General features: G+C 26.3%; 1 protein-coding gene across 3 annotated transcripts in view; it reads left to right on the plus strand.

The window, feature by feature from the left end:
• The window catches only part of sas (stranded at second transmembrane protein), a 329,651-nt gene extending 319,052 nt beyond the window's left edge, over positions 1-10,599 (plus strand). For all 3 annotated transcript variants that reach the window (XM_075366372.1, XM_075366370.1, XM_075366371.1), the window contains exon 17: positions 4,948-10,599. In XM_075366372.1, coding sequence (XP_075222487.1) covers positions 4,948-4,955 — 8 coding nt within the window. In that variant the 3' untranslated portion in view covers positions 4,956-10,599. The remainder of the gene's footprint in view (positions 1-4,947) is intronic.
• The last annotated feature ends 1,213 nt before the right edge of the window (positions 10,600-11,812 follow it).

Genomic DNA, 11,812 nt, shown 5'->3' on the forward strand with positions numbered 1-11,812 from the left:
ATACTAAACACTATATTTTTATTTTTTTTAGATATAAATTTTACTACTTATTTTTATTTATAAAGAATATTGCCCAATATCTACAATGTAAAAGAAACCCTTAGGGATGTTTCAAAATTTACATTTGAAATGAAAAACTATATACAATGAAAACTAAATACAAATAAACACAATATTTTTGATAACTTACATCAAAATGTTTTTAATTTTTCTTTTAGCCATCTTCAGTGACCAATCTCATTGAGGGATTAGCTAATGTTAAATTTTAAGGTTTTTTTGAGTTAAGCAGACAAATAGTGGTTAAAACAATCATGCAGAATACTATTATGTATTTCTATACTTGATATCCTATTGATATAAGATGTGGCCTTTTTTTTTTGTATTTTTTATAATATCAAGGTTATTGACAACAACCAAGGTCAGTGGATTTATCAAATATACAAAAAGGACCAAATTTCTATCACTCTCAAATATAAAATATTGAAACACACAAAAACATATAACATTTAAATGGACAAACATCATTAAAATCCAACTCACTTTTAAACCATATATTAAAAACTTGTCAAAAACCATCAGCTAACATCCCAACACTAGGACAAGAACAGAACACCAGTCACTGAAGATAGATGCAAGTGTAACTAAAAACATATGGAAAATTTAGAAAAAAATTCTATCTTTATTAAATTTATTTGGTTTTTCTTTTGAAATGTTAATCATTTTTAAAAATTCATCACCAGTTATCTAGCCAAAAACATTGCAGAAAAACTTTAGATCTTTTCTCATTTACTATCTAAACTCTCATAATTACTCAAACATGCAGACCACCAATTTTTTTCTCCTATTTTGATATTGTTACAGAAAATGTGCAGTTATCAGTGAGAAATTGACTAATATTTTTCAATCATAATTGCAAAAAGTGTCATGATTGGTATGTTTTAAGCTGCTGCAGTTTGAAGAATTACATTTCATATTAATCTAAGACTTACATTAATACTTTGAATACGCAATCATGAAACTTACACTAAGCCATCAGATTTTGAAATCATAACTTAACATTCTCACAAATAATCTAGTATAATGTTCCAAAAATTTTTCGTGCATCTTCAGAGAACTGTCTAGTTTCAGAACAAAAATTTCTTATGAAGAAAACAATAATAAACAGTATAGATGACTTTAGTAGGGTGTGAAAACTGGTAAACCTGAACAAGATTTGAAACCAGAACCTTCATAACAGGCTGAGATGCTACTACCCTGGCATGTACTTCAATAGTCACTTAACATGTTGATTTATGTATTGTAATGATGATCTCCCATGTATTTCTGATGATTCATGTACATTTAACAATTTATTTTAGTCCATGTCTCAGCATGGGAAGTATTTTCAATCTGTTATATGGTTCACTTGGATGTAAGCCAGCATTTATTAGTCCTAAAATTTCTATTCAGTTTGTAGTTTTATTCTGCATTTCCCATTCAAAATGCGTGTCTAAGATTAAGGTTGTGAGTTTAAAGTATAAAATATTTTAAACTCGTGTAACCTTAAAAAAAAAAATTATAGAATACTTAGCTCAATTTTCAATACTTTTCCATAGATTATTATTGAATGAGAGTTTTTGTCTATTAATTTTCTTTTCTCTTTATTACGCTATATTTACTAAGCTCTAACAGCAATATTATATTATTATATAATATTTGTAGATACTCCACAATATTGTGTACTTTGATGATGTATTATCAGATTACAGAATACAAGTAACTGACACCCTTAAAATCAAGTGACTTACTTTCTAATTATCAATTTTTCAATTTGTTTTTTTGCTATAATTTTTGTCAGAGCCAAGTAAAGAATTTACATATTGTTTATAAATAAATATTTTTGATATTAATTGTAATTGGATTAATTTTGAAAATTCATATGTACAGTACTTAAATACAGCCTATTTTGTGATATTCAAGTACTTTTATTACACTTATAATTGATAATTAGAATACTTTTTTTTTACATATACAATAAAGAATTAATTTTTTTAATTTAGCATTTTTATTAAACAACCATTTTTTTTTAGATATTATCTAACAATTACTCTGTCAGTTGTATTGATGATCTAGTCATCACATTATACAGAGAACTTCTAGCTCCTCCATATTTCCAAAGCATTTTGGTGAACTGACAGAAAATATCCATAGTTGTTCTAAAACAGATTTATATATATATATATATATATATATATATATATATATATATATATAAATGTGTGTATATATACTCTTTGTTTTTCCTTTATATCCCCTTTAAAGTACATCTTTTTAATGTTTGAGTCATCATGATAATCCAACTCCTTCTGACATGTCTTAAGTGCTACACCTGAAACTTCTTTTCTTGAAGCTGACATCAAACACATACAACAAACATATAAGATATTCTGAACTTCTTCCTCATTGTCAATAAATCCATCATAAACAATGTTTTTCTTAGGAATGCATGAGCAGGTGAGATTTCAAGATGCAAGAGCTAGTAACTTATATTCTAACCGTAACTTTAATGTTTGTATCACAAATTCTCTGTAAAATATTCTCCATTTACACAACAGTAGATATCAGTATTCATCATTCAACTAGAATGGACAAATTTTTGTGCATAACTCGTTTAATTGTGGGACAACAATCATTGATCTTTGTTGCACTCTTATCATTATGTGTTTTTAACAACTGCTGCTTCATCTCCTGTTAATGGCTGAAAACTTACTAGTGATGACCATTCAGATAAAAGTTTGACACACGTAACACTCAATATTGTTTTAAGGATCATCAGCTAAACAAAAGTTAGAAAGAGTTTTTAAGTTTTTAATTTACAGAAAAAAAGGGATTACATCATGGTAAGAAAATATAATATGAAACCTGTAGCTAATTTTTTAGGTCTGCAATTAATGATTCCTTTGCTATTTACTATAAATCAGTAATCAACCATAGACGGACTAGACAAATTTAGATACTTTAATTGTGACACAGCAAATGCAACAAGTTGGTTTTTGGAACAAATATTAATTTGAATGTAAAGCCAAAGTTTGAAGAAATTATTATGAGACATTAATACTTTGATGATAAAAAAATTCTTAAAAGCTAAAGAAAGTTTTTATTGAAAAATGTTTTTTAATGAACCAAAACAGGTGAAGGTTCTCAAATTAGTCCATATGTTTTTATTTATTATTTTTTTTTTTTATGTTTGTTGAAGTGTTATTCATCACCCAGCGGATCAATTCTGATTTTTTTTTAACTTTATTTGGAAATTTCTTTTATAGTCTCATTGTAAGCTGTTCCAGATAGATTAAGCAAAAGGTTAAAAAAATACTTATGTTGTCCATTTACACAATTTGAAGACATCTTTGCATTATTTTTTGGGATCATTGCTTATTACTGGATTGTTTATAATGGGAATTTAGTATTCTTGAATTGCATGTAATGGTCTGTCAACTGATGTCATCTTCCTGATCATTACCAAAATCCAAGAAAATTACTGAGAAAACTTAAGCTAAAAAAACTTTTTGAATTCCAAAGAACCAGAGTTCACAATTTTCAGCACTCATACATAATTTCTCTCATCCTTTTCTTACTTTTATCTAAGTGAAAATTTTGCATCTTTTTGTTAGTTAGTAGAATAACTTTTCTCTATTTGACTTTTCTGTATATCTTTATAGGCCGATCTGCATCTTATACTTACAAAAAACAAAATTCTTTCATGTTTATTACATAAACACAAATTTAAAAAAAAAATAAATACAAACTTTAATAAAAGGTAAAAAATTTTCTTAATTTTTATTAAAATGTTAAGTTTTTGAAATTAGAACCAAATTAAGGGTTAAAAAATGTATGACAGCAGTTTATTGTGGCACCAGTTCAAAAAATTAAAATTTAAAGAACTGAAATTCTTTTTTTCCTTTTTAGTGCACTTTTTTTGTACCCCAGTGAAAAACTTTGTTCCCTCCCTGATAAGCTAAAAATGTGTGATTTATAACTAAGAGAACTAAGGTAAATATAGTAAGAATTAAGTTCAACATTTGACTTACCCGGTCTTAATATCAATGTAAAACAATCAGGGGATGACACTGAAAAAATACTGCATGTGATGTCCAGGAACTTGATACATGATCATTTTATCCATGAGAATTACCAAACTCAAGAAGTTACTCTTCACAAAATGGATTAATTCTGTTATTTTTTTAATTTATTTTGGGAATTTATGTGATAGTTTCATTGTAAGCTGTTTCAGATAGATTAAGTAAAAGGTTAAACAAACCACTTATTATCCATTTACACAACTTGAAGATATCTTTGCATTCATAATAACAAACATTAAGTTATTTGTGACAAGCTTACTCTCTATAGTCATGATAGATGATTTTATGATAATCTCTTACTGACAGGCCAAGGTTCATTCAAAAACCTGTACACACACACTTAGCTGATATTTGTTTGTCATCATGATAATTTAACTCCCTTCGCACATGTTTATAAATATACATCTAACACTGGTTCCTATGATAAAAGCAACTGTCTTGTGCTACTGGTTCACAAAGAGCCACTAATTCCAACAGTTCAACTAAACACTTAGATTCATAAATAATCAGTATACTCTTCCAAATTTTCATCTGCATCACATAGCTATTATGCATTGTATTTTTGTATTTTGTATTGCAATTGTTTAATAGTTTTTAAAGCAAGTTCTTAAAATAATTAATTTTCTTATAGAAATTACTGAAATTTTTTTCTGTAACTCTTATCTGATAAAAATTACTTCTGTTTACCACTTTCTTTCTCTCTACCTTCCTATTTTTTCCCATTTCTTTCTCTCTCTAACTCTCTCTCTCTCTCTCTTTCAATAACTTATAGTGCACTAATTATACATATTACTGTTGTAAATTATATGCATTTATCAATGTTTTACAGACTTGTGAAAGTGATATGGCAAATGGAAGAACTGAATTAACAATAATGAATCCGAATGCATGAGACACGGATGTGAGCAACGAAGAGTGAATATGATATTGTTACTTCTGTCTTAATGGATTCTGTTACTGTTACACAAAGGGTTATGTGTTCAATTGTTTTAAGATTGTTACACTGAGTTCCCTACTAGTCTGACAACTGGTTCCAGCTATTCAACATTTTTATAAATAATAGAACTACAATTTAAAGACAAATAATAATTATTATCATTATTATTGTTATAAAGAACCATATTATTGATTATACAGACTGTGAATATTAATATAAGTAGTGTTAATATTTATGTATGTATGTGTGTATTACTTTTTAATATTGTTTGTTGGTACTATTTGAATCATTTTTCTTTTTCTGCTATCAGATAAGTTGTAATATTCATATTATATAATTTATATAATAATACCATACAGTAATCTATATATATATATATATATATATATATATGTTTACCCAGTTCATTTAATATTCAGTTTATTGTTTTTCAAACATAAATTATTTAAATTTTAATAACAAAGCCACTATTTTGTGACTTGTAAATAAAAGTGGGTTTGACATACCGAAAATTCTAATTCTTCAGCCAAAATTACAGAAAATGTAATCTACTATCATTACATTTTGTTGCCTTTGAGATCTGTATTGTTACTAAAAAGTTGGACTGCCATTTACATGGTTTAGGTAGACATCCGTTAAATTGCACACTATAATCGTTATCTGTAATTCAAAGTTTTAATATTAGAAAGAACTTAAATGCTGTATAATTAAGTTAATTCACATCCCAACCAATATGTATGCAATTTAGTTAATAAATTTGTTTTCTGCCAAAGATTAATTTTCTTTTCAAAATCAATAAAATAATTAATTGTAAGTTTTGAGCATTTAACAGTAATTTCAATTTGTCTTGACCAGCAGCTTCAATGTTGTGATCATCATGATTAATTAACATGCAAATATTTTTCATTATAGCATTTGAAAATTAAAAATTTAAAACAAAGACTGGGGTCAGTTCATAATTAAAAAGAGAGTAAAGAGGTTATAGCATAAAAACTCATTTAACCTACTGCATATATGGTAAGAAATAAATCTACTAACACTTTGTAGTTGAGGACCAAGTCATACTCAAGCAAACATATCAGTTGTGACTACTGGCACCAGTTTTGCATAAAACAGTTTTAAACCTGTTGGTTTCAAAGTTATAAAACTGATTAACCAATTTGTATGCTTAACCAATTAACATTTGTAGTTTAACGATTTTCATTTTGATTTTGTAAAGACTGCAGATGTGATTCACAAGCTATTTATTTTTTTATTTTTCATCATGCACCAAACTGTATTGTTAGTAGATCTTAAAAAAAACTAATGGTAACATAATAAAACTGAATACATGTTCATACTAAAATAAAACATAAAAAAAGAAAAAAATACAATGAGATATTTCGGAATAAAAAACAAAGTAAATCAGAAAGTCTGAGAAGATTTCAATACTAATTCATCAATAAAATCAGTTAGACAATAACAGTCTGTATAAATGTTTCATTTTTTTTCAGTTAATATTTTTTTGAATATATTATTTTGTACACACTTATAATTTTATAATGGAAATAATAATTTCATATAAATTAAAAATTAGTGAATATATATAGTATTTTATTTTAGTTTTTGAGATTATCAACCATGTAAATAAAAAAAGGCAACAAAGAAATCATCCAGCAAATAAATAACCAACCAACATATTTCAACTTTTGAAAACATTAATTGTAGTAGAATGAATGGCTTGTTGAACATTAAATGTAATAGAATGTCAGGAAGTGTGAGGCATGAAGCTGAAACTTAGAAGATGAACCATGAATCAGGAAAGCCAATACCCAGAATTTATACTCTTAAGAACAAGTACTTTTGGAATGAACTGATAAAATGAATGGTTAACCATTTTGATGGCACCTACCACCAAAGCGTTTAGGTGAAATTTTATAGGTAATAGGTGGTATCTATCATCTATTTCTGGTGGCAATCAATCAGTAGTTGAAAGGAATCAGCTTGCTGATCATTATATCACACAACCATTAAATATCTGACCATAAACTAGGTAGTTAGGTGGTTTGGTACTCATAATTTTTTAATTGCAATTTGGTAGTTTAGTCCAGTTTTTAAATAATAAAAATATTACATAAAAAATAATGGATAATTTTATAAATGATTATGGTTTCAACTTTCATAATTATGTGGAAGAGATCATTCACAGATAATTTTGATATCTCATTAAATCTATCTACATTAAAATAGCATTTATAAAATTTATAAGTTTGATGAAATCTGTAACATAAATACTTCATTAAAAATCTAAACTGAATTTAACTCTTGTAACTTTTAGTATTTTTCCAAAGGGTGAACATGATCATAATAATTTAGGAACATTTAATCATATTGACCATTCGTCAGATTAGAATTCAAGATAAAATCAGTCAGACAATAGTGTACATAGATTTTAATTTTTTTCATTTTTTATGACCGCATTCCATTGTGCAAGTCTCTTCAAAGGAAATGTTCAGGCCTTACGGTCCTCCCAGTGCTTTTTCATATGTTCCAATCTACTTTCTGGTGTTGAAAATGTTCGTGTTGCGAATTTTTTCTTGTGAGTGAAGCGAGTGTTTTTGCCTTAATTTTTTGTTATTTTTTTGCATTCATAATTTTAAAATGGAAATAATAATTTCATATAAATTATAAATTTATAAAGATATTCAGTATTTTCTTTTAGTTTAGTTTTTGAGATTATCAACCATATAAATAAAAAAAGACAATAAAAAATCATTCAGCAAATAAAAACCAACTAACATATTTCAGCTGCATTTATTAAATACAATTTTTTTTTAATTTATCTCTTACAACAGCAGTTTCAATAGCTTTGTGGAGGGAGATCTTTCTACGGAACGTAAATTATTTTTAAGTTTTTAAAAGATTTACAATATTTTAAGATTAAACACTTTTTTTACATGCAGTGAACTGTATCCAATGTTATTTATCTCTGGTGACCTTCAGTAATCACATCATTTTATCTTACTTTACACTCTTAAAATTTCTAGGATACTAATCCCTGAGATGTTCTAGGTGTGTAAGAGCCATCAGTTCATAATAGATAAAATTTGCCATCTTACTCAGATCCCAATAATTTTATAATTAAAAAAAAAGTTTAATTCTGAGAGTTTCAGCTTTCTTTTTTCTTTTTTTATGAATAAAAAATTGTTTAATAAAGGATAGTTTTTGATGAATTTAATTTAATATTACACTTACATTTATTCAATAAAATCTTTTTTACAATGTAATAGCTTTTATAATTGGTATATCAATATTTTGTTATACTAACGTCTTACAACTAATTTCTCAGGGTTTTAAGTTTCATATTCAGATTTTACCTTACAAAATATGTTATATTTTCTTAAAATATTTGTTAAATAAGACAAACAAGTATGGGTAAAATAAATTTATAGAATTATAATTATTTTATGTATATTCATGGTTAAGAAATGATATATTACACTTCAACATATGTTCAGTTGTCTATGTTATAGTCTTATATATTTTTGTACAATATAGCTATTGTTTGTACAAATTATTGTATTATTCTGTTTTATGTACATAATTTTATTTTAAAAAGTTGAAGATAATAATTTTAAATTTTCATTCAGTATAATTTATTTTTATAAAGCTTGAAAAGAAATAGTTATAGTGCTAAATTAGACACCACTGAATCCTGACTTGACCTCGCATGATTGGACTGAGCTCAATTGAATTATTGAAAACCTATTTTTTTTTTTATTGCCAATTATTTAATTTGTTTATCAGCCATTTAATATCAACCTTATATAGTAAACCACCCAAAAAAATTAGGCAACCGTAATTATTTAATTTTTGTTATAAATGAAAACTAGTTTTCATAACATGACTAACAATTTTAAAAAAAAATGGCCATTTTAGAGTTCAACATCAAATAGAACTAAAGTATTAGATAGAGAATAATTATTTTAAATTATATACTTCTATTCAGAGTATATTATGTAATAGATATACTGAAGCTAATAGATTGGTACAAAATAGAAAGGAACGATAAGTGCATCAAACCAGTCTGGATGACTTTGATTAGAAAAAGACAGATACTTATTATCATTATGACAAAAGTCCGCAAAAAATTTAATAATAATACTAACCTGCAAAAAAGATTGCAACTGGAGCCTTTCTGACAAAGAATCAATCTGACAAGAAATCAATGTTATTACTGTGTGTGTGTGGGGGGGGGGGGGCGCGCGTGTGTGTGTGGGTGTGGATAACTGTATTTATCTCTGTAAATGTATTTTCATCAGATATGAAATCTTAAACTATGATAAAAATGGTATAAAAATTATACATAAATCTGAAATTATAAAACTTAAATTTTCTTTTAATCTAATCTGTCTGACTGATGTGAGAATATCTTTGATCTGATGTTCACAAAGAATCATGACAATTTATTACTTGAGATTTACTCAACAATGAATTAAAGTCCAGTCAAGAAGTGAAAAACTCTTTTTATTTAAAATTACGGTAGAATATTTCTATTGGGACTCAACTCAACCTTATGTGGAGTCAGTCCAAAATAGAAGTCAAGTCTGAATTGAGAGGTAACTATACATTTTTGTTTATTATCTGTGTTTATAGTCTTTGAGTAAAATATGTCCAGATATTCTGCAAAAAAAAATATATATAATAATATATATTGTAATAATAATAAATGAATTCAATAATTCTTATTTCGGATATTTATTATTTCATTATAAAACATCTCACTACTTAATCCACTAATAACAATGTTCTTTTTAACAGTAATTTAGTAAATATGTATTGTATATATTCAGATTAGGATAGTATAGAATTCAGTACATTTCTTTTTTAATTTTAGTGTGTTTATTACATTTACTCCTTTATAAAAATGTAATTTTCTATCAACTGATCACTTTATTTTTCATTATTTGTTGTTCAATAAAAATCTCAAGTTATGTTTGTTTTTTCTTCAGAATGTTATAGCTTAACCAAAGTTCTTTATATAATTTTTGCAAGTATTTAAAATGTATACTGATACAAATTTGTATACTATATTGTTACAGATTACTAGTTATTTATCTCATAAGTAATTATAATAGAATACATCTAATTTATCAATTTTTATTTTTATTTACTTGAATTTAAATTACAAATAAAATTTTCAATCTCTGTCTTGAAGTATCACATGAATAATTTTATTGTTTTTAACGAATATTTTAATAAAGATTTTGAACCCATTTGTTAAAAATTTAGTGAGATTTATTTTCATAGTAAATTTATCTTTTATTTTTTGTTAATTGAATTTTTTATATTTTTGTATTTTTTTAAATTTAATTATAAATTTTAATATGTAATTAATAGTTGAATATTTCATTGTTATTTTATATGAACATATAAATAATTATTTTTTATTATATTATTACCCTCTTAAAGTGAGAGCGTTTATGTCATGTATATGTGAGTAAGAATGTGTGTACCAAATTAAGTGTTGTAAATAATTAATAATAAAGTTGTATTTATAAATTATTATTTTTTTTTTAATATACATTTTTATTTGTAAGTCTAATGGAAAAGATTTAGTGGTTTATGTTTTGCAGTTTATTGATATATTGATTATTTTTTACCAGTATATTTTCTAATTCCAGTTTTTTTTTAATCTCTGGGACCACCGTTAGGTATTACTTCAGAAGATGAGATGATAGTAGCATGTATGAAAATGCCATGCCTGACCAGGATTCGAACCCAGAAATCTAACTCCAGTTTACACTTTCTAAAAATTATATACTTGAAAACTACTTCGTGTTTGAAAACATGTAATGAAAGAAGCTTTGGATCGATACCAATGATGGAGTGTTTGTGTTTCAGTAAGGATTGCCCTTGAGGAAGATATACTCATAGAACATGTCCTTCTTTGGCCTTGTATGACAGTTAAATATTTACATTCATCACTAATAATGAGAATTATGCTGCAAATTAATACTTAAGTTTTTGTTTAGAAAAGGCTGTATTAAAGAGCAATCTGGAAATCTTCCGATCTCTTGGTTGATAAATACATTATTGGTAAATAAAAAAGATAGATGAAAATAATGGACCAGAACTGGGGTAAAATAATCTATGATTTGTACAAAAACTCACTCAAAAATTTGTTTTGTGGGTCCATTTGTCATGTATACCTAAGTGTAGGTATGTATTTATCTTATGAAAAAAGCATCTTTAAATGTATTTTTACATGTTTATGGATTTTTTAAATGTTTTCCAAAAAAAAATATTAAATATTTTATTACCAAAATTGATTTAAAAAAACAAAATTAAACAGAGATATATTTAAATACCTAAATAATTTAAAATAATATAACCATATTAATATTTATGATCAAGATTATTTCCATTTAAAAAAAATAACATAACAGATATATATTAATGAAAAACAATTGCCTGGGCATACTGATTTAAAATTTAGCCTACAGACTAACTACTTTTCCTTTCGACGTTTGTGTCCAAAAAACCCTACAGACCCCCTAGGGATCCTTGTTCCCCTGCTCGTGAACAAAGGAACGTCAAGAATCCCTCTTAGCAATCCATTTTGGTGAAAATATCGAGATCTAAGATCCCGATATTCAACAAGGACTGCCCGTCGCTCCGGATCACTCTCTCACTGAGAGTGCTCCGAGAACGACAGACAGCTTGTTTCAAAACCGACAATTCTCTGTTCCGCCATGGTCCAAATCTCTCTCGACCG

The sequence above is a fragment of the Lycorma delicatula genome, chromosome 5 (assembly GCF_047948215.1).
Source record: "Lycorma delicatula isolate Av1 chromosome 5, ASM4794821v1, whole genome shotgun sequence".
Taxonomy (NCBI): Eukaryota; Metazoa; Arthropoda; class Insecta; order Hemiptera; family Fulgoridae; genus Lycorma; species Lycorma delicatula.